General features: G+C 37.6%; 1 protein-coding gene across 1 annotated transcript in view; it reads right to left on the reverse strand.

Moving 5' to 3' along the window:
- Window positions 1-1,902: 1,902 nt before the first annotated feature.
- The window catches only part of LOC126191287 (H/ACA ribonucleoprotein complex subunit 4), a 73,256-nt gene continuing 49,630 nt past the window's right edge, over window positions 1,903-25,528 (reverse strand). The window contains exons 11-13 of the mRNA XM_049932100.1: window positions 24,121-24,196; window positions 15,258-15,431; window positions 1,903-2,163 (exon numbers count right to left, since the gene is read on the reverse strand). Of these exons, the coding sequence (XP_049788057.1) occupies window positions 2,089-2,163; window positions 15,258-15,431; window positions 24,121-24,196 (325 nt within the window). The 3' untranslated portion in view covers window positions 1,903-2,088. The remainder of the gene's footprint in view (window positions 2,164-15,257; window positions 15,432-24,120; window positions 24,197-25,528) is intronic.

Raw genomic sequence — 25,528 nt, forward strand, 5'->3', positions numbered from 1 at the left:
AGGAAACATCACGTCAAAATTTTAGCTGCTAAGATGCACTGCAACTATATATATATCTATATTTCACCAAGCAGCTGGAGAAATGTACACCCCTACCTTAGTTGTAGCAGACAGCATATGCGCAACAATGAAACTCTGAAATGAGTGAAAAAAAAAAAAACTATAGGAAAGATTTAGAGCTGCTTGTGATAGTCAATGCACTATTACTGAGAGAGATGTATGAGTGCGCCGTCTGGTTTCAGGATTCAGGAAATCAGACAGAAAAGGAAGTTGCAAAATTATTTACTTTACTTCTGGTAAACATCTACAAATGTCATTAATAGGTAATACTATAGAGAAATTTGTAGCTGACATGATCCTGTTATCCCTTAAAGAGGTAAGTATAAAGGCCGTCAGTCAATTTCGTGCAAGATCTATGTGCAAACTACACTTGAAAATGATAAAAGAAGACAGAGCCGCTGTGCAGTCATTGAATGCTATGGCACATTAGTACACAACAATGCAAGTGATAAGTATCAGTGGATTAAGGTTTCCACAACTTTATATCCGTTTTCATGAACCTCGAGGCAAATTATGGCCAAACATTAAAACAAGAACTGTTTAGTTGCAGAAGTCTTGTAATTGACACAGTACTAATAATTACAAAGAAGTGCCTGAATGCATTGATTTGTATCAGGTGTGGCTGATGTAAAGAAAATGCTTGTTTTTGTCATCCAATAGACACTAATCATTTTTGACAACTGCAGGGAACAAGGATCTGTCTCACTGTATGTACAATATGCGTTATTCAAAAATTAACATAAGAACTGTGTTACAGGGATTGCTATAAAATATTTCATGTCAATAAATTAAAGTCCTGTTTAATGGCAGTCTTCTGTAATGTAATATCACACACTTCCTCGATTTTCTCACTGCTTGTGTAACAATTACACATCCAACAGCTTAGCTGTTGAGTTCATGTTATTCAAAAAATTAATGATTTGAGACATTTCAAATTCATCTGTGTGCACTTTTGACATTACACCATGTTACTTGTCATCACTGTGTCTGCGTATTCACCGACTCGCTCAATATGCAGTAACAGCTGTGCAAACCACTGCTGTAAGAGGTTCTCCATACAGCAAAAATAAGGAACTTCAACATTTTTAAAAAAAAAAAAAAAATCTACTTGCAGTGGGTCTTGGCAGCTAAAATTTTGGTAGTGTCTTACTTTCGGTGTATTCTTCTTGTGAGAAAAGTTTCACGGTAGTCTTCAACATGTCGGGTTGGACCATGCCCTTCTAAGGCATCATTACTTGGTTATTTATTACCATATGCAATGTTTGCTGTGACATTTTTATAAATAGGTGGTCAATGATTTCACTGGATCATTGTTTCTGGCACTTTTATGATTTCAGTACTCAAAGTAACTGCAGTAACTATTTGTATTTGATTACTGAGTAAAAAAGCTCTAGATTGTATCTGTCTCTTTCTTCAACTAATTGATTTCTTGTAGGTAATTTTTTAACAGATTAGGATTTAGTAACAGTTGTAGTATTAAAGTTTTGACTGTTAAAGCCACACAAAAGTGACAATCAAAACTTAATTGTTGTTCACACCTATCACATGACAATGCTAGTCAGTCTTTTTAAGAATACAGAAGCAAACATTGTTGCAACTGCAGTCCTCCTTTCTCAGGTGTAAAGATTAGACTGCTGCCACTATGGCAGGAGCTTCACATCTCTTTTTGACAATATTTTCAAATTCAAGCACATTTAGTAACACAAAATGGAAATTCAAAATACAGCAACAGTCAGTCATTTGTAGTAATATTTTTACATGGAAAAGGTGAGGGGTTTGCACAGAAAAGATTTTATTTTTCTGCTGCACCTATGTGAAAGTTAAAAACAACAGATACAAATATATATATAAAAAATTTATTTGTACAAATAACAAATGACAGTGCCTGGGCTGCCATTTTTACTTTCACTGTCTTTAAAACCACCACGCCACATTTATTATCTGTTTAATTTAAACAGAATAACCACACAATATAGCAGTCATAAATGAAAAACCTATTTCTCTTTCAAATGGCTCACTCCATAAATTTCACGCTGCCTCACCTTCTTCCTTCCTTTTATCTTTATCTTTCTTCTTTTTTTTCTTTTTCTCCTTGGTAGGTTCCTGAAACAAAACACCATAAAAGACTCACACATTTGTATAATTAATGATATTCTTACAATATGTCCTCTTGTGGGTGTTAGATCAGCTTTTTATACTGCTAAACCCAAATCATTCGTACCTTAATAAAAACCTTCCATGTTATCACAGCTAACGCTCCCAAATGCAATATTGTAGAACACTGCCTCGGAGAAATACAACTAATAGTTATCATAAATTCATGGAAATTCAGAAATAATGGACATAAATACTTGATTTGTAGAAAAAAGTTCAGTAACATATTTGGTAACCTGTTAGCGGCATTGCAACTAATACTGTAAGAAGTACCACTGGTAAGTATGTTGATAAATAAGAATAGGATGCTTCACAATGTTCTTTTCAACAATTACTTTATCTAAATAGTACAACAGCGGACAGTTACAGCATGTCACAGCAGCCTCTCTTGGGATGTGTACAGTTTACACCTTGAGGAAGGCAACTGTAATACTCTTAAAAATCTGTAATTTGAGTATTAAAGCATTTTAAATCATGATGAAGTTATACAAACACAAAGATTTTAATCCTTTCATCACCAGTCAGAAAATTCTATGTGCTTTCTTTAAAGACAATATTCTACACAACTCAAAAAGAAATACTTTCCGATTGCTGACAACTGGTTCATATTTAAAAATGCAAGTTAACCTTCAGCCTACCAAGTGGTGTAAGTCAAGAAGCCAAAGGTATATTTTTTCTTATTTTGACATGGAATCGGTGGTTGTACTTAATGACACTTTCTCTTATCTTCAGATAGACTCTCTACCTCACGTCTCTTGTGTTGGTTACATAACTAAGTGATTAAGATGAGAACTTATTTTTCAGGATATGATTTGTCTTCATTCCACTGGTGTGCCTGATCTAAGGAAAATGTCCGTCTTTGTTATCCAATAAACACTTTGCATATTTGTGACAAATGCAAGGAGCAAACAAGGAACTATTTCATTGTTAGTAAAATACACATTATTCAAAAATTATCATGAGAAGTGTGCTACAGGAATTGTTATAAAATATTTCATGTCACCAGATTAATTATGCCACAACAAACATTTCAGTACCTTCAATATTGGCAGTATGACCAGTTGTTTTGTCCAACTTTGTTTAGTTTATTATTTGGCACTTATCTGAGACCTCAGAGTCTTCGCGGCAGCATTTTCAAACCGCGTCAATTTGAATAAAATTCTCGAGCTTTTTAGGACTCTCTCTGCCATCATCATCATGAGTAAAACCACTGACTGCCAGGTTGACATGGTTTCCCATTTATATAAGTGTGGTTGCAGCCTCTGACACCAATCAGAGAGGGCCAAAACAGCATGTGCGGAAAGTGAGTTCGGCAGCTCATAGCAGCTCCAGCCCCCCCAAGGACCAAGTGACATCAGGTGATGTGAGGCACTGGATCCACATTTGAAACTGCCATTTCTGCCTCTTTACAAGGTTCAAGCATCTGTCTTTGTTTCCTTTCGACATCTGAAGCTCACCCCCCACACCCTAAGAACTGTATATCCGGGGGTCTCTGTTAAAATTGTTGCTTATCATTCATTTCCCAGTCACGGAATATTCCAATATGTTGACACATGAGCCAAAACTCCCATGTTTTCAAACTGTTTAATATGCTGCTTGTACTCTATACAACACTGTGCAACTGTGCAAACCTGTGATCTACATAGATGTTATCACATTCGCAATGGACACCATATATACTGGACACACAAAGAACTGTGTCGTCTTTGACAGGGTGCAAATACTTCGTATCTTGGGGGCAGAACGGAACACCGGTCTAAGTCCATGTCTCTGCAGCACACATCCTAACTTGATGCTCCTTGTCCAACATTATGGCAGGAAAGCAGCTGGCTTGGCCTCTTCTGCTGATTCACAAGGCATCCATCTTTGGTGGCATCTGAAAGTGTTTGCAAGGTCTCTCTTGCTATAACCATTCTCTCTGGATACATGTCTCAAGTGCTGCAATTCAGACTGTAGGTGATTGCCATCAGAAATACGAGAGTTATTCCAAAAGTAAGGTCCGATTGATTGCCAAATTGAAACCACAGTGAACATCAGAAATGTTTTACTTGTAACAATTAGCTACACCTTTCAGCTACTTCTCTACGTAGTCGCCGTTCTGACTTAGACTTTTGTCATAGCGTTGTACCAACTTTTCAATAGCCTCATCATAGAAGGCAGCCGCCAGTGCTTTCCGCCAATTCTCCACGCTGGCCTACACCTCGTTGTCTGTGTCAAAATGTTGTCTTCAAAGACAGCGGTTCATGTGACCAGAGATGAAACTCAGGGGGGGACAATTGCGGACTGTATTGTGGATAATCTCACATTTCCATTTGAAAACGATGCAGGAGCATCTTCATTGCCCCTGCAGAATGCGGCTGAGAATTGTCGTGAAGACGAAACAGCACGACAGTTATGTAATGTTGGCTGCATAGCTTCAGGCGAAATTTCTCACCAGGCCCTCGTACTTGGCGGCAGACACTATTTTCTAGACATCTTTACGCACTCACTGCGAGCTCAGAAATGAGAAGAGCGATGTGATGCTAACTGGGGTTATACTAGAGACACTACCCAACACATCTGTGCAAAGCTTTATCGGATTTTCATAGTCGTTTCCATTTCGCGACCGATCGGACCTTACTTTTGGAATAACCCTCGTAACTTTTGCCCCATGTATTAAGATGTTTAAGACCTCTTTCTTGTGTACAGGTTGGTGAAATCTATGGGCGTTGACGGATTGATTAATGTGTGTCAGTTTCCTGTATACTGAATGACCAAGCCGGCCTCCTGCCTTTTCCTAACTAAAACATACAAGAACGATAGCTTGCCATCCTCCTCCATCTCGATGATAAATTTAATGTTGGAATGGACACTGTTAACGCGATCAACGAACTGCTGCAGTGGACTTTCACTGTGAGGCAATATCAGGATGGTGTCTTCAACATACCTTAGGAAGCAAAATGGATGCAATGCCGCGAAGTTCATAACAAACTCCTCAAAGTGCTTCATAAAGAAATTCACTACTGCCAGAGACAATGGTGATCCCATCACTGTCATCCGTCATTTCATAATATTCATTACAATACAAGAAGTCTGTTGTCATTAAAATATGATGGAACAACTTGACGCTTCCAGGTGGAAATTGTGGGGCCAAAATATCCAGTGTATCCTGAACTGGCACCCTTGCAAGAAGTGACAATGTCCAGGCTAACCATTACATCATTTTGGCCTATTTTCATTTTCTTGAATGACGCTTCCAGGTGGAAATTGTGGGGCCAAAATATCCAGTGTATCCTGAACTGGCACCCTTGCAAGAAGTGACAATGTCCAGGCTAACCATTACATCATTTTGGCCTATTTTCATTTTCTCGAATATTTCAGCATGGTGTTCATAATGTTTCAGTTTTGGCACTAATAATCCTGCAAAATCTTTTGCCAGTCTGTAGGTGGGCAAACTGATCACACTAACAATGTGTGTAAGGGGGACATTTTCTTTGTGTATCTTCAGCAATAAATAAAGCCTAGGAGGTTTCGCAGTACAACACCTTAATTTCTTAACCACCTTTTCTGGTAACTCAGTCTTTTAATAACTTCCCTGTCTTTCTGATGATGGCCTGTGTCAGACTGTGATAAGCTTCCAGTTTAAGTCATCTAATAAATGTAGTACCTTCAGATGGTAGTCCTCAGTGTTCAGAACCACGGTGTCACTTCCTCTGTCAGATGACAAGACAGTCAAGTTGTCATTCTCATGCAATAAGCATAAGCCATGTCATTCCTCTTGGCTAATATTAGATTTCGGTGGCTTAGCTTTCATCAGTATACGGCTGGAGGTTAGTCTGACATCCTCAGCTGCAATCACAACCTATATGCAGAAAATCATGGCAGCCCCAACAATCATAGGTTTTACTCCTAACAACAATGGCAGAGACAGCCATCAAAAGCTCGGGAATTTTATTCCAACTGACGCGGTTTGAATACCGAGAAGGTTTTATTCGTTGATCTGAGAAATTAAAAGTGTTGTTTGTGTTAGTGAAACAAAAATGCCATGAAGGTACCACAACATGTATGACCTAAATAACCCAGAGAACCTTAGTGAAGTAATTTCCCTGATACAGAATGATAGTGATAGCGAAGAACTAAATAATGACATTGAATCAGAATATTTAGGAAATGGGTATGTGTTAGAGGTAATAGAAGAAATAGCAGATGAAATAGAAAATAGTGTTGATGATGATACTGATAATATACCAAGTGATAAAAATTTTGTAAGTAAAAATGGAAGATCTTGGTCGATAAATCCACGAAAAGCTATGCATCAATCAGTTCATAACAAAATTGAAGTGCTTCCAGGAGTTACAGGAGCATCTAGTGGAGCTGAATCAGCAAGTGAAGCTTTCAAGTAGTTCTTAGACAACAGCATTTTAAAAATTCCTTGTGGACTTCACCAACAAAAAGGTATACAGATATTATGAGGAATGAAATGCAAGATATCCAGAAAAAGCAGAAACAATTGTTGCCGAAAGATGTTGATGAAATGTACTCATATTTTGGAGTGCAGATAACTGTGCGTGTTCAGAAAATTAAACAGGAGTCTACAGAACTGTTGTGGATCACAGATGCTGTGTACAAAGGAGACTTTTCCTTAGTTCAATGTCTCAAATTTGATTTCAGCAGTCGTCTATGTTCATCAGATTTGATGACATCACTGCTATCAGAGACTATGTCAAATTGTTTGGCAACCAACTCAAGTCAAATTACAATCCTCAATCCTCATACGTATGTTTCAATAGATAAACAATTTTTCTCTTTCTGAGGGTTGTATGAAGTCGAAACCTATGTACAGCGCGTAAGTATGGGCTTTTGTTGATGCTGAATCAAATTATGCACTGAGCTTTCAGGAGTACACTGGAAAAGAAGGGAGTGCTCCAGAGAGAGAGAGAGAGAGAGAGAGAGAGAGAGAGAGAGAGAGAGAGAGAAACACACATTAAGGACAAAGTGTCAAGCTGGATCTAACTAGCTGTCTCAGAGCAGGTTACAGCATCACTACTGATTTTTTTTTTCCTCTTCCAATTGCAATTTAATGTTGCAAGAGAATCAATGAGGAAGAATAAGCAAGAAATACCTGAAGCTTTGTTACCAAACCCTATAAAGAAAGTAATGTCATCTGTCTTTTTCATCTTTTCCATAATGAGGTTACTTTGGTGTACATGTCCCAGTGCTTTGACTTTGCATAGTACTGAGCATAACAACATAAATGTAGGAGGCGACACTGAAAGCTACAAACCAAACATAATTTTGCTTTATAGCACAATCAAAGAGGATGTATATACAACAGACAAGATATTAATGAATATTCTTTGAAAAGAACCACAAGAAGATGGCCTTACTTCTTATTTCTCAACATTGTCGATATAGGATATTTGAATGCTTATATGTCATGGAAAAAAAATCAAATTCTCCCATGAAGTTCTATGCAAGAGAGGAGAAATTTTCTGCTGAATGTTGGCAAGGATTTGGATAGCCCAAAGGACATACGAAGATGGTAACTGTAATCAAATAGTCTTATTCGAGAACCTGGGGTACGGCAAGACAATATAGTGAACCTCCCACAAAACTCCAGCTTTCAAAAAGACGCCGATGTCAGCCGAGTCCAAGAAAGTTTGACAGAAAGTGTAGTATATCCTGTGAGATGTACAAAAAAGAACGTGCATAAAACATTCGAAGAAAATTACAAAAACTGCTTGTGTTCCATGCAGTGACAACAAAAAAGTAGACAAATGCTTGGAAAACCTTAAATTTTGTATTCACAGCCACAGCATTGTAGCCTTCATTAATTGTTTAAATGTGTTATATTAACAAATAAAGTTCATGTTGCTTAAGTACAGTTTTCTGTTACAGTTTGCAGTAATTTCTATTCAAAAATCACTATTATACTGATTAGAATCTATAAAAATCAAAGCTGCACTAATTTTGTGATTTGAAGTTGTCATATTCACTGTCATCGAATTGTTGGAAAGGTATGTTAGAAGGTAATTAATAAATTTTTATGTGCACTCAAAATATTCATTTTTATATTAACAAAAATTGTTAGGTATGCCAGACAGAAGGGACCTGAATCACGTCCTGAAATGAGGTCCACTCTATAGGAGAAGGAAGCATCTGCCTCCTCCCCCCCCCCCCCCCACACACACCTCCCCCCCACCCCCCTAGAGGTTTGTCTTTTAATCGTTTACAGACAACACAGAGTAAGCTAACTACTTGCTTCTGAAACTGCTGTTTATTTAAGTCCTTACTATTGAAGAATCATCAGTTGTTAACACCAACCACGAGCCTGGAATTTTGTTGGATAACACTTGCTACACAAACTACTGCAATCTGAGTAGTTTACAAAGCTGTGGAATTTTATCTTATCTTTTCTTCTATCAAAAGCAAATCCATCACCATAGTTCAATATATTCTACACTGGAAAATAACAGATGCAACACGTACAAGCATTTGAAAGATGCTATTTGTCTCTCACAGTTTGGGTTTTGAATTTAGAACACAAGAAAAGCAAATTTCAACAACTATGGGATTACTTACTTTATTTCAGTAAGCAAAGAGGACAACTGATTTAGACCAGGACTATATTAGCTTGTAGATATTCAAAAGAAGAACTCAGAAGCAGCTACACAAATGAGATAGTTAAGACTGTTAAAATGAACACAAATCAGTCAAAGAAAGAGTGGATAATGTGACAAGTGGCAGATAATTAAAATGTATGCTGAAACTACCACACAATTTGCACCAAGCAATTGTTGGTCTCTTCTCCAAGAAAGGGGTGACCTGGCTTCAGGCACATTCAAATTTCATCATCTCTCCTGATTAGTAATGAGGCAGTATTTCAAAGCTAGGCTACTAATCTCACAAACAGCCTGTAATTATTCTTACCACCCACCACACATCCTCTGTGACAACAAGACTACAGCATAGAAACTGCACTTCATACCACCACATCAACCACACAGGTCGTCTTGACATTGCTCATTTGTCGAATATGAATGTAACTGGTGACTAGCAGCATGAGTACCATTTTACAAGCATAATTAGACATAAAACAGTTGTGGATGTTATAGGTGTATTTTTCTCTTGGGCATATTGATTGAACTGCTCTAAGAATGTTCAAGAAGCTTAGACATGTGAGTGACGGACGGACTGCATTTTAGAGGCTACATTGCTATCATGATTAAAATATATTAACATATATCCAAGGAAACAACAGACCCATTACCCTACTATTTGCAGGCAATTCATGAAAACCTACTTAAATGGTACGAAATGACACAGAATGCTACTGCTGAGGAAACAAAACGTAATGGATCTGAAAACCTAACAGAAGCCTTTTATATTGAATCAAATGTACTTATGGCCTGCAACAGAAGTATTTAACAAGTCTCATAGCTTTGATCATTCTTCTACGCATAGTCCATATGAATTCAGGCAGGCTAGGAAAAAATCTTACCTTCATAGGCTCGGACATTGTTGAATTTAACATATGTTAAAACGAAGGACTACGTAAGGAACACATATTTTTTTGTTTTCTCAAAAAAAAATAAAAATAAAAAAAATAAAAATAAAACAAAAATTTGCTCCGAGATACAGCCCTCCAAAGATGAGACTGCGCATACCATTTTGAAGATGCAAATTTTGGAAAAAATTTTAAAATGCTGTATCTCTGGAACAATTCCAGATTTTTTTTTTTTTTTTATTTTAAAGATAACTGCTTTATGATTACAAAGAAATCCTTCATTTGGATTTATCTGTCAAAACTCTTTTACTACAGAGTTCTGAACTTTCTTTACAATTTATAGGATTTTTTTTTTTTCAAAAATACCAATCCATAAAATTTTGATTTTTTTCTGTTGGTTATTGCCATATAGTTCTACATTCTCTGAAAAGGAGAGCTTCCACTTTTAGATGGTACAGGTTTTATAAACAATTGAAATTTTTGCCATACATAAAACCTGTTTTATTACCACATTATTATATAATAGGCTCATAAAAATCAAAACCTAGCCTTCTTTAACATAATTTTAGTTTTGAAAGATGAGAAAGAGACTCGTGTTTCAAGCATTTTAAATTGTTCCGAAATGTATGTGAAATATCCAAAGACTTACAGGTTTCAATTTCTACAACTTCTGTGGACTCTGTTTTGTACTGAAATTAGCCAGTCAATTTATTACAAATGTGTTCCACTGCTTCAGTATCTCCCTTTGATATAGAGTGATGCCTTCCTGATGAACCAATAGGAACTGGAGCACTTACAATCTTCAAAACATTGTGAACAGGAAGTGAGCACTGATGGCAATGTTGCTGTCATCCAGCTGGAAACCTATATAAAGCAGCTGGTTCATGTGGTAGCATAAAGTTCACTACAATTTCGTTTAACTCATAACTGGTGTCTATAATCTCTGCCACCACTCACAGTCACACACACCACAAACATACCCCTTCTCAGGTTGTGAATCTGAATATTATCCTGCTGTTTCTGAGATGTTCGCCGAATGAATGAAATTTCTTCTTACATGCTATTTAAAGTGCACGCATTGTAAGTTCGTCAATCACTTTGAGTCCAAAAATGTGTCTTCTGAATTCCTTTCACAGGAGTAGTTTGTTTAGACCATTCTTCTCTTCTCTGCTCATGGAATTCTTCGATTTCCTCTTTGGACAAAAGAACGAGGGCTGTGGATGTGTAAGATTTCACGACTCTTGTAAAATCCTCAGCATTCTGAATCGCAGCTGTATTTGATCTGGAATGATTATGTTTTGTAGCATGGTACTTCAGCAAGCATCCAACACCATCACAAGGCCCCTTCCCATGACCAGTACCACTGCATACCCGGTCAGTTGGCAGAAGTGATTTACTCAATTCAAACAGCTGGTAATAATTTTTAAAATGATTAGGAACACCATCAGAAATGATGATGATCTTCTCTGTGCCTGTTTGCAGTTGAAGAATTTTGCGCATTGCTAGTAAAGCATGTGCTGAGTCATGTCCTGTGTCACCACTTATAACTGCAACACTTGTGGTCTTGTTTTGGAAATATGTCACTCCTGTAAAAAGTGAAGCCTTGTCATTATTCCAATGATACCCTTGTACTTCTTTTGGGAGAATTACAGTTCAGTTCTCAGCAAAATCACAGTGAAGCATTAAACATAGTTCTTCAGCCTGTACACACCCTTTCACTTCTGCACTGTGGTTGTTGCAATTTCTTCAGATGCTGGTGTGTTACTGCTTTCACAGACCATTTACCAAGTTCATCAATGAAACCATCAAAGGCAACAGTTTTCCTAATTAGTTTATTTTGCTATGCTATTTTATGTCACATGTGTAATTTCTGCAGAGTTATCTGCTACCTCTTCCAGGCCAAGTGTCTGTAAAGACAGTCCTCCCTTTCCAGGGCAGTCACCACATTCTTGAAACAAACAAGTCTCTTGCTTTATGTCACATACTACTAATGACTTCACATGCTCAACCAAGGTGTCATACATCACATGTTCTGGTAAGTTCTTCAAAGTTACCACACAAAGTTCAAAATTTACACAGTTCACACCTAAACAGACATCTAGGTGGGTGTGGAACTATCCACTCAGTTTTGTAGTACATAAAATTTTGATCTTCCAATATTTGAAGTTGTATAGTTGCTCTTATAAACTGCAAAAGTTTCTTTAATGCTGCGAGTCATGTATCTCTTCCCTTTCACAACTATTTTACCTTTAACTGTTACAGTTATAGTGTCTTTCTTTGTTGTCACTCTGGTGAGAACAAACCCATTTATCTTAAGAGTTCTGCACTATCTGAATTTGAGATGCTTCTACAGCATGACCAAAATAGTGATCTAGTCTTCCAAAGACTCCTTTTACAGACCTCACATTTCTTGATTTGTCTACCATGTACTTTAATACTGATGGAACGTGGTTCAAAAATGTTCTCTTCGAAAATGTCTCTGGAATAATAGTTAAAACTTGCATGTTTTTCACTGCAGGATGCACAATATTCAACAGCTGAATTGATATTTGTGAAAAATTCCTGGCAAGAGGTGCAAGAGTGCTTTGGTTCATTTTCTTCTGAAGATGGAATTTCTACTTTGAAGAGTGTGGTCAGTTTTGCTGTAGTGTTCATCCATAGCTTTAGTAAGTTCTCTGCACTTTCTTGATGCATAGAGCTTTTGACTCTACTTCACTGACCACAGATTCTTAACAGGACTAACACCTACCTCTGTAGTAGGGTATTTAATTCTTCCTCTACTGATGTAAAATCTGTATCACCTATACCATGGGAGGCTTCACCTTGTTCAGATACTATCATTGTTGTTATTCTGTCAAAACATTGAAGTCTTTTTTTTTGTCACTCTTATGGATATGCAAATAGTCAGCACACTTCACTCTCCTGTGGCCCCAGTCAGAAGACATTTACACCAGTCCTTTTCACAAAACACACTGCAGCTGTATCAACTGGCAAATTCCTCACGAAAACACAGAACTCACTGGATGGTCTAAGATTTCTTGGAATCCTCTTCAGTAAACAAATCAACACTAAACAACTATAATGCAGAAATCCGCAATGAACAACCACAACAAAGAAACTACAACAAAGAAACTACAACAAAGTGCAAGAAATATCTGCAACAATGAACGTGAAAAGAACTAACTGCAACAAAGAAAGTGATAAGAAATAACTGCAACAAAGAAAGTGATAAGAAATAACTGCAACAAAGAAAGTGATAAGAAATAACTGCAACAAAGGTAGTGTTAAGAAATAACTACAACAAAGACAACAGAAATGAACACTGTAACAAAGAAATTAGTAAGAAACAACTTCAGTGAAGACACATTACCTTTAAAAAAAAAGCTTTTTAAAAATAAAATCTGCCCAACTTAAAAGTGGAAGCTCTCCTTTACATAGAATATAGTACTACATGGTACTAATCAACAGAAAAAATCTAACTTTTCTGGATTGGCATTTTCGAAACAATATTTTTTTTCTGTAAATTATAAAAAAAATTCAAAAGGTGATAGTAAAAGAACTTTGTTTGACAGATATGTCCAAACAGAGGATACCATTGTAATCATAAAGCAATTATCCTTACAAAAAAAGGCAACAAAATATCTAGAACTGTTAGAGAGATACAGCATTTTAAAAAGTTTTCCAAAATTTGTATCTTCAAAATGGTGTTCACAGTGTCATCTTTTTGGAGGCCTGTATCTCAGGACAGGTTTTATTTTTCTTTTCTTCTTTTTTTTGAGAAAACGAAAAGTACACGTTTCTTTCTTACTCCTGACTTTTAACATATGCTAAATTCAGTAACACCCAAAGACTATGAGGGTAGGGCCCCCCTTGCCTGAAGTGATACGGATTATTCCTCTAATTCTTACAATTCTGCTCATCGTGCTATTTACTACATTAACTAGAATTGTACTGTACCTTTACAACATGAGGCAAATTTGGCAAATGAGAGACCTCAAATAATTACAAAAAAAGAAAACTGACAACTTTTTCCATTTTTCCTCCCCCCTATTCTTTCTCCAAATACTATCTATAATCTAACTGTATGTACATCCCTACAGCTTCTGTTAATCTTTTAACTGTTGAGGCATTGTCACATAGACGGAAGAGAAGTCAAACAATGGAAAATCCAGCATGGAATGTAACAACACGAGAGAAGGAAAGTTACCACTCACCATATAGCGGAGATGCTGAGCCGCGATAGGCACAATAAAAAGATTCACACAATCATAGCTTTCGGCCATTAAGGCCCTTGTCAGCAGTATATATATATATATATATATATATATATATATATATATATACACACACACACACACACACACACACACACACACACACACACACACACACACACACACACACCAGCAGTCTCTGGGAGCTGAAACTATACTCTGGAAGTGCCCCCCCCCCCTCTTTATTTATTTATTTATTTATTACAACACCATGCAAATTTGTCAAATTAGAGAGTTTCAGCTCTCTCAAACTGCAGATGTGTGCGCAAGTTGCGCTTGTGTGTGTGTGTGTGTGTGTGTGTGTGTGTGTCTACTGCTGACAAATGCCTTAATGGCCGAAAGCTATGATTATGTGAATCGTTTTATTGTGCCTACCGCGGCTCAGCATCTCTGCTATATGGTGAGTAGCAACTTTCCTTCTCTCGTATTGTTAGATGGAAGAGAAGCAGAGACATGTAAATATACATGCAATATCATTAACAAGTACTCCATGACTTCTAATGATCGAGCTGGAGTGTAGTTTCACTTTTAACAGAATTATGAGGGATACCAATCTCAGTGTCACAACTATCTGATATGACATCACTTACACAATACCTAACAGAACTGATAATACACAGATGAGTCAAACCAATGACTGAGAAAATGCACACTGCATTTCCACCCAGACATCACGTGTCACTGAACTTGCCGAATGTATACTAGCTGATAAATTTCCTGCATTCCGAAACTCATAGAAGGCCACAGCGGACATATTACAGGGTCTTTCTGATCCATTTAGGACAATGTTATTTTACTGTGGTACGTAAGACCCTCACCAAAATTCAAAAGGTATACTGTAATTGCTTTATTCTAGTATCTGGAAAGTGTTCTACCAGGCAGAAAGCAAATATAAATTGGAAATATAATTTCTTTTTAGTGATTTGTGAGGCTCTGCAAGATATTGTAACAAATATGAACGAGATGCGCTGAAGTAACTCACGTAATTTACAAAACTGTTTCATATGGAGAAATGGGAATTATATACCACAGTGCAGATTACAATAGTCTCACAATTGGCATGCTCCATGTTACCTTTGTAGTGCAGAAAAGCTATGTCCTCTTGCGTGTGTGTCTTGATATACATGTGTTTTAACTGTGGCAAAAGACTGTCCCCAGAACCTTAGCGAGTTTTTATCCTTATCTACACTCCTGTGACTCAGTGTGGGAGAAGTGAACTGTCCAAATACATAATTACATTTCATTCTGCATGGTTCACAATTTTAGAATTACAAAATACTAACCTCTGTACTAGCCTCTAACCCTTCTGTAGCTTGTGCTGTTTCCTCTGCACTTTCTAGCTCCAGTTTGGGCTTCTTTTTCTTCTTCTTTTTCTTCTCTTTTTTTACTTTCTCAGTAGATGCTCCTGATTTATCTAGGTCACTCTGCAAACTCGAACTGCTTGTACTCAATGTTCGCTGCAAATAAAATGATGTAATTAGCCATTTAATATACCAGCATTATCTGATTTTGGTTCCACAGCATATTCAGTTAATTAATGTTTTAGTTTTCTGGATAATTCCTGTGCATATAAGTCATTATACATTTAAGAGCAGCTAAAAGCTACTTATGTATATACTGATGAAACATACTAAAGTAACATTTGGAACCACGGAGCACTATTTCGCTACACAGCCCAGACTTTCAAGTGTATGGGCCCTGAGGAAGAGTAAACATGCCAACAATAGACTGAATATATAATGCCCAATGAATAGAGGCACCTGTTTGTGATGAAAATGTTTGCCCGATTTCGTCATTTTCAAAAAATTATTTCGGTATATTTTTCGCTAGTTTTTTCCATTTCATCAACAATTTCGCTAAATTTTATTTCCACTTTTCAGCAGTAAAAGGTAAAGGAAATACATTTATGGCACATTTGCAGTGAAAAATCTTTTATTTTACATAAATTGAAAAAGCATAAAAATTATAAATCTTATTGAAACACAAATACCAAATCATGAAAATTTGGAAAACATTTATCCTGTCCTAGTCTATGTACACGACACACAAGTCAGTCTGAGAAAGACAAGGATACTATGACTTCCATATTACTGGGAGTCAGAGCTGTTCTCCTGTCAGACATTATGTTGCAATATCTAGAAAATGATCTCCCACTATCAACATTACTGATTGGGATCCGCAAAGCCTTCACTGCAGCTTACACAAAAAGTCCATACTCTGCTTTCAGAGAAAGAAGAATACCAATCACATCAACATCTTTACCTTCTCTACAAAAACTAGTAACTAAATCCCTAAACAATGTGTATGGTACAAGAAATTCTGACATTGGAAGTTCTTGTAGAATGGGAATTTTCTTTATCAGCTGAGAGATTTCAGTATTGTCTAAATTGCCTTTTATTGTGTTTCTCGGGTCAAACAATTTACCTATAGAATTAATGACAATTTTTCCTGTATCACACTCCATCAAGTGGTTCAGTTTTGTAAGACTTGCTCTACCTACAGACTGGAAGAGTGATGTTAACTGTACTTGCATATGCTCTGGCAGTTTAAGAAGTTTTTCTGAGGTTGTCTCGGAAAAAAAAAAAAAAAAAAAAAAAAAAAATGCATCCTCTAGTAACATAAAGCTCTTTGCAAGGTCACCAAGCTTAGAATGCAGAAGATGAATTAACGGTATCTTGGTGCCCTCTAATGTGAGCAGGAAATTGCAACATTTTGAGCAGTGCTCAACAAGAAAAATAGCTAGGCATTGATTTTTTTTATTTTTTTTTTAGCAGAAGTCAAAGCTTTAAAATAATTGACAGCTACACTCTCATCTTCAACAGTTTCAACAAATTCTACTATTTCACAGAGATTTTCTCCAAGGTACTCGACACTTTCAAACCACGAGTTCCACCTGGTGATGACAGGAATAGAGGAAAGTTTAGCTTTTGTGGGTACACCTACATATTTCTGAGCTAAGAACTGAATGTATGGATGCTTTCTCTTTCGGGTATTGAGGAAGAAGCGTTTTGTCTGCAAAACACAATGGTTCAAATCACAAAGTTCCACAGCCCACACATTGCCAACCAAATTTAATTTATGAGCCCAGCATTGTGTGTGTACTAACCCTTCTGAAACTAAAACCCTAATTGCATTTATACACTTGCCCATATAACGAGCTGAATCTGAAGTTATAGGAACTACATTTCTGTACTGAATTTCAAGTTTCTGTATTACACTCATAATTGCTTGCGCACATTCTTTAGGATTTGCAATAACTTTCACTCCCCCGACAAATAATTTCTGAACTGCACCATCGCCACAACTAAGTACTTTTATCAGAACCACGGACACACACTGCCCTTTTCTGTCTGTCGTTTCATCACAAAGAATTGAAACTCTTTCGTCTTTCACGGCTCCTTTTAATCTTTCCTCTTTTTCTTTGATGATTCGATGTATGTAACCTTCCCGTAGTCTTCCAGCTGAGGGTAAGTCTACAGCACCTTAAAAATGTAAATAGAACTGCTATTAGAGTACTATGTAACGAATTAAATTACCACACTACCCAATTAGAAGACTTTTTTAAGAGGGTGCTCGAGGAAAAATTATTTTTAATATAGGGCTATTCTGACCAACAAAAATTATTGGATATCGAGATTACCTATCTTTGCTGCAATTAGCAGACAGTAAATTAATTATCACTCACACCTGGTATGTATTTGTTCATCCAATCTCTTATCTTTGGGTGATCAACTTCTTCCATCAGAATGTTAGCCTCAATGAAAGCTCGAATAGTCGATAAAATGAATTATTCTTCTTCATTTTTCGCTCGTTTTGCCACTGCAGTGACTTCCGTCAGCGTAGCTTGTCTTTTTATACCAGTAGTTGTTAGTGCCTTCTTGTTCTTCTCATGGGAAGAACTGTTATTAATGTGTTTCAGGCACGTGTCCTTCCTCTGCCATTCAATACGCACTTTGCAGTATTTGCACAAAAGTATCTTCCTACTTTTGTCGAAAACATAAAATCCTTCTGACGAAAGTTCCTTTCCTCGGTCGAAAACTGTCACTACCATATTAATCATCTGTAGCACAAAAACAAAACACAAAATACCACACTCAATGCACCAGCGATCCACAACGATTTCCAACACGCAATACTGAATACACCGCCAGAACATTGTAGAATGTCTTTGGAATACTCGAAATGGTGTACAATCGATATCCGGATTTTATTATCGTAACTCCAATCGATTTTCCGCAGTTAAGTTCAAATGACGAGATTTTGCAAAGTTTCGTAAATTATTTCACAATTTGGCTTAAAAGTAAATAGTTTCGTGTTTTCTGCAAAACGTGTAAAATTTCGTGAAAATTTCGCGATTTCGTGCTTTACGGAAAACATGTGCCTCTACCAATGAATCATTACAACAGTTAGTTGGGCAGATTTTGCTTAAAGAAAGATGACGTAATGCAGTGCAAGACGAAGTTTCCATCAGACCTGTATGATCAATCCCCTCTACGGGATCAGCTTCCAAGCTACACCTTTACACGATCACCATATGTTATTATGAAACTTATTACATTATCTTTTTATCATGAACAGCAACATCTTGTCATGTATACAATGTTTGTGTATTACTGTAGTCCGCAACTGATCAACTTTACAGGAAAGTAGCTATTCCTCCACAAAGCAGAGTGAAACTGATGTCCAACATTCCAGTGAATTATGTTCAGGTCTTTGTATGCTCTATTAATGAAGTGACAAACATGAATGTTAATTGTTTTGATAGTGTACAAGTCACAGCTGAAATACAAACAAGATTTTTATGCAGTTAATACTGCTGTATTCTGAAGGTCTAATATATCAGTCTGATGGTGCCGAATTGGGGAGGAAGGTAGCTACGCAGCTAAAGTTGTAACTCATCATTCCAGGTCATACCTGCGGGCCTGTTCGGTTTGCTATTATAGACACCAGGTCTATTTTCCAGTATGCATGGAACATGAGCTATTCTCCAGAGGTGATGGGGGTCGTCTTTAAATAATCCTTAAAATGGGTTTTGGTTGAAGCCTACTACGCTGGTGAAGGGGTAGCGACTTTCTCATGATGGCATAGGGTGGAGACGCTTGTGTATGAATACGTGTGTGTGTGTGTGTGTGTGTGTGTGTGTGTGTGTGTGTGTGTGTGTGTGTGTGTGTGTGTTTTACTGAAACTAGCAAACTGACTTCATCAGAAAGCTTAGTCTACTTTTATATGTGTGACTGCCATTCAACATCTCTTGTATGGTGAGTACCAATCAATCACAATTCATATTGTTATTACTCACACAATATTATTTCAAGTCCATTTACAAGCACTAAGGGCTCGGAGAAGAAATTTATTTTGTAAACACTAGATGAAATGTTCAACTCAAAATAGCAACTGAAACACACAAAGTTGAATGACATTACAAACAGAACAGTAAAACCATACTCGCCATTGTAAGGAGATGTCGCTCCAAAAATATCGAAAAAGTCATGCGAAATATTTTTAACCATGGGTGGGAGAACAGAGATCCCTCACAGATTACATTATTTCCATCATTTTACGAAGTAGTCCATGACAGTTTGAAGTACAGAATTTTTATGTAATTAAAATTCAGTACATTTCTCTGAGTCAGACTTGCAAAGTCTTCCATTCCCTCATCTTCATTTTTAAACAAGTAATTGTGTCGTTCATTAATAGTATACTAAAGTGCGTATTTCAAACAGTACATACAGGGTGATTCAAAAATGACCGGTATATTTGAAACGGCAATAAAAACTAAACGAGCAGCGATAGAAATACACCGTTTGTTGCAATATGCTTGGGACAACAGTACATTTTCAGGCAGACAAACTTTCGAAATTACAGTAGTTACAATTTTCAACAACAGATGGCGCTGCGGTCTGGGAAACTCTAGAGGACGATATTTTCCACATATCCACCATGCGTAGCAATAATATGGTGTAGTCTCTGAATGAAATTACCCGAAACCTTTGACAACGTGTCTGGCGGAATGGCTTCACATGCAGATGAGATGTACTGCTTCAGCTGTTCAATTGTTTCTGGATTCTGGCGGTACACCTGGTCTTTTAAGTGTCCCCACAGAAAGAAGTCACAGGGGTTCATGTCTGGCGAATAGGGAGGCCAATCCACGCCGCCTCCTGTATGTTTCGGATAGCCCAAAGCAATCACACGATCATCGAAATATTCATTCAGGAAATTAAAGACATCGGCCGTGCGATGTGGCCAGGCACCATCTTGCATAAACCACGAGGTGTTCGCAGTGTCGTCTAAGGCAGTTTGTACCACCACAAATTCACGAAGAATGTCCAGATAGCGTGATGCAGTAATCGTTTCGGATCTGAAAAATGGGCCAATGATTCCTTTGGAAGAAATGGCGGCCCAGACCAGTACTTTTTGAGGATGCAGGGACGATGGGCCTGCAACATGGGGCTTTTCGGTTCCCCATATGCGCCAGTTCTGTTTATTGACGAAGACGTCCAGGTAAAAATAAGCTTCGTCAGTAAACCAAATGTTGCCCACATGCATATCGCCGTCATCAATCCTGTGCACTATATCGTTAGCGAATGTCTCTCGTGCAGCATTGGTAGCGGCGCTGAGGGGTTGCCGCGTTTGAACTTTGTATGGATAGAGGTGTAAACTCTGGCGCATGAGACGATACGTGGACGTTGGCGTCATTTGGACCGCAGCTGCAACATGGTGAACGGAAACCCGAGGCCGCTGTTGGATCACCTGCTGCACTAGCTGCACGTTGCCCTCTGTGGTTGCCGTACGCGGTCGCCCTACCTTTCCAGCACATTCATCCGTCACGTTCCCAGTCCGTTGAAATTTTTCAAACAGATCCTTTATTGTATCGCTTTTCGGTTCTTTGGTTACATTAAACCTCCGTTGAAAACTTCGTCTTGTTGCAACAACACTGTGTTCCAGGCGGTGGAATTCCAACACCAGAAAAATCCTCTGGTGTAAGGAATAAACCATGTTGTCTACAGCACACTTGCACGTTGTGAACAGCACACGCTTACAGCAGAAAGACGACGTACAGAATGGCGCACCCACAGACTGCATTGTCTTTTATATCTTTCATATCACTTGCAGCGCCATCTGTTGTTGAAAAATTGTAACTACTGTAATTTCGAAAGTTTGTCCGCCTGAAAATGTACTGTTGTCCCAAGAATATTGCAACAAACGGTGTATTTCTATCGCTGCTCGTTTAGTTTTTATTGCCGTTTCAAATATACCGGTCATTTTTGAAACACCCTGTAGCTCCACATTTTTGCATAGAATATGCTATATTAGTTCAAATATTTGTTTGTGTTTTATTGTTATTGTTATTTGTTTACGTGGCATGCAGTGGCAAGAGTTTGCCAGCTGACGTATTTACAGCACAGAAAGTGCAACATGGAGTTTCCAACACTGCACAGACACAGAAGGGGAGCCTCAAAGGAGGCAACAGTGGAGATCACATTACAAGATCGTATATTAAAAATACAATTCGGATAAAAAGGAGAAGCTATTAGTTTTGTTTTAACTGTACTCACACATTTACACTTCAAGTACACTCGTAAATCCTCATGTAATAAATGCAAATTGTTATACAATCCAGTGGAAATTCATTGGAAATAGTTCAACCTCTGTCTTCTTTCCATAAAGAACAACCAACACACTGTCATTCTGGGATAACTAAGACAGTTTTGGCAGAGTTTCATAAAAGACTAATTTTCTGTGGTGTCACCAAGACAATGAATACTCATATAATGAAATTTTATGAGAGAAATTAAAGTGGTGTGCTGACCTCTCATTCCTTCCTTGAAGACTGAAGTCTTGCCATCATCATAAAAAATATAACTTTAGATAACAGGACAAAATATGTATTTCTGACATTATCTTAACTGTTTTTTGATATACCTAAGCCTGGCTCACAGTTACTCTGTATGTCTCTGCTTCCTTAGACCTATTTTAGCTGTACTTAGTACTTCTCGGAACCACTCGGTACAGAGCAGCATTTTGTGGAGCAGTGCAATACAGCACTGTTTCTTCCGACATATGGTGCAGTATTTTTCGATCAACATGATTCAACTTGGCAGAATCAAAGTGCCACTGCTTTTTATGCCACACTATTTGTTTGTGGTTTAAAGGAATTTGAAAATGTAGTGGTTGTTGCAACAGTACATACACTCAAAAAGATGTAATCTATCAACCTATTGTCACAAGGCTTTGAAAATGACAAACTCATGGCCAGGCATAGAAAATTTGCTGTGAGTGCGAGTGGCATTACAATACAATGTATAAAGAATTTAAAGATTTAGTTTGCAATGACAGAGAAAAGGAGTTGGCAGACCTAAAAAGACGCAATCTGATCCCAGTGTGAGAAACCCATACAAATATACAAATCACAGAGTTTTTGCTGTTTTTATTTGTACGTATTTGCTTGTAGAACTCCAACGTATTCACAGTCAGTTTCACTGTTTCTTGTTCTTAGCCAGCAACCAACTACACCAGGCCACCATTAAAAGCAAGCTACAACGTACTGCTAAAACTTTCCATATCAAATAAACTTTTCAGTTCAAAAAACTTTTTAGAATCCTGCCAACCTCACATCAGTTTTTGTGGTCTTTTGGAGATCGCTTGCAATTTTGACTGGAAGCACCCCTGTGCATTTGCACATTGAACTGATAGACCTGCAGCATTCAGTTTAAAAAAACAGGTTATTTCACATTAGAACCGTCCTGGAGTTCTATATAGGATTGTTTGGGAAGATTTTCCACGTCAGCAAAAGTGGTCAATGATTGGATCAACATGTGTGTGACAATTTTCTCAATAATTAAACAACATAGATCATGATTATAGAGGAACCTGAAAGATGATGTTTGGTTTGTGGGGTGCTCAACTGTGCAGGCATCAGAGCCCCGAACGAAGTCCCAATTCTCTACAAACGAAGTCCCAATTCTCTACGAACGAAGTCCCAATTCTCTACGAACGAAGTCCCAATTCTCTACGAACGAAGTCCCAATTCTCTACGAACGAAGTCCCAATTCTTCGCACAGCCCAATTCTTTACACAGTCCAATCCAGTCACTGTCAAGAATAATGATGATGATGATGATGATGACGACAACAACAACACAAACACCCAGTCCCCCGTGATCCAGAGGCAGCGACACTGGGCACTAGATCACAAGCTGCGAACACAACCTGAGAGAGGAAAATCTGTGAAACTGTCTGCACCTATCTGTGTGCCAGATATAAATTATACTATATCTTCCGTAAAACAAAAATAAATAATGGTGAAATTTTGAGAGGTATATTGCTGAAAATTTTAGCCACTGCAATGTCAGTAGAGAAGTCGTAGATAACAAAATTTGTTTCTTTCGACGTAGTTAAAATCATTTATTCCGTCTTTAATAGCACACTATAGAAATTATTTGCTTTTGCCTCTTTTTATATCTCAGCTTAAATGTTGCACAAATAAATTTTAATTTTTTTAGGTATATTCTCTTGTACCAACCAGAAGTAACAGTACAACACTGCTCATCATGGTATGTTGTACATAGCTTCAAATTTTTGAATTTGCTAATACATCATAACAACAAATGTAGCCACACACAATCTGTTCAGTGTTCCATGAACAGTTGCTCTACCAAAATGCAGCATGTTCGTAGTTAACCCTTCTTCACACTCAAATACCACAGTGAAGGGGGAAAGTGAGTAGTTAAGATGAGATATATCCACATGTGTGTAGAGTTCTTGGCTGTCCCTGTGCTACACACAAACTGATACAGTGTCTCCCCCCCCCCCCCCCCCCCCCAAGTACAACAGTAATTGTGTCTGCAGTACAGCTTATGACTGCATTAACAATATAAGCAGTTTGTCTACCACATTACATTTTACAGGAGGTACAAATTTGTTCTTGCTCTCCCCCTGCTACCCTATACTACATTCTTTTTCATAGGCCCCACAGAACGCATGTTTAATATTTAAATCTAAAAATATGTAAGTGTGTGCTTCAATGTGCTGTTGCCGTTCAGACAAGTAAGAACAGCACCACTTATTGTATTTAATTTTAATATTTCAGTATTCGTTTGTGGTAGCTGTAAATAACAAAGTAGAAAAAATTAATGAATATCACTACCTTTCTTGTCTCTGTTGTTTCTACTGGTACTTCAGATGGAGCCGCTGTTGCAATCTCACTCTCTGGTTTTGGAAGGCTGCAAAATATTGGCAATGAAATAAAACATATGCTGCAAAACATCAAATAACAGAAAATTGGAATTTGAGCACCTTGGAGCTGACTAAAGTTGCAAGCTTTAACTTAAATAATAAAATCTGGTTTTTAAAAATACTGTCTTGGTTAGTAATTGCATATTCACTAGTGGCAGAAAATCCCTGTAAAAGTTAAGTTTGGTAAGCATTAAGCACTGGCATCAGGAAGGTAGGAGACATGTCCTGGCAGAAGAAGAGCTGGGAGGGTGGGTCAGGAGTCATGTTTGAATAGCTTAGTTGGTAAGAGCATTATCCGAAAAAGGCTGAGCTGCAGGTTCAAGTCCTATAAGGCACAGCTTTAATCTGCCAAGAAGTTGCACAATACCACACATACTGCTGCGGATTGGAACATTCATTCTGGATTTCTTATCATATGCTCACTAATTTGTAAATTTTTGTCTTTGTTTACAGAAACTTCAACATTTTCAAAGAATACATAAGAATCATATGAATACATTTCTTGACATCAGAGTGACACAGAGCGGAGGATGAACAGTTGATGAATGAATGAATGCTGTTACACATACAATGAACAGATCTAATTGATAGCAATTTCAATATACAAGGACTCTTTGTAAGTGAGTATCAAGTTGCAGTAGACAATGCCAGCCTCAAAATACTATCAAAACACACTAAACATTGTTTCAGATAAGTTGATAGTCGAACATATTCTGTTTCGAACATATTCTGTTAACATGAATCCTTATGAAAAACGCTAGCACATGTAAATCTGCAGGTAAAGCTACTGAAGTACATGAAAGTGTTGCTATAGACATAGGAAAACCGCTCATGTCTTATCTGAATTTGACAGGCTGAAATATTTTTCTTCAGTCTGTTCCGTATTTTGACCATGGCATATTCTCCTCTGTGTATCTTACACACAGCTGAAAGTAAGAACGAATGAGTTATTTGTCAACTGCAGGAATGTTGATAAGTCCAAGAATTAATGTGACTTATTTATGGTAGTAATTTCCACATGCTACTAGCAATAGGAATCTGACCAAAATCAGAAAAGAAGAGCACCAAATCTTAAGTTCCAATTGAAACCTGCACACTTTTGGAGCCAGTTGCTCCCTCCTCTGGCAGAAGCGTTGAAGGGGGAAAAAAAGGGATGAAGGAAAATAATTGGTGATGTTTAGAAAATGAGGAGAGTTCAGAAAAGTTGTCCAGAACCCTGAGTAAGGAGAGACTTACCAGATGGGATGAGAAGGAAAGTGATTGTTGGGGACTGCACCAGACGGTATTTTAAAACCTGAGAGCTTAGTGTTGGAACACAG

This window comes from Schistocerca cancellata, chromosome 6 (genome assembly GCF_023864275.1).
Source record: "Schistocerca cancellata isolate TAMUIC-IGC-003103 chromosome 6, iqSchCanc2.1, whole genome shotgun sequence".
Lineage (NCBI taxonomy): Eukaryota > Metazoa > Arthropoda > Insecta > Orthoptera > Acrididae > Schistocerca > Schistocerca cancellata.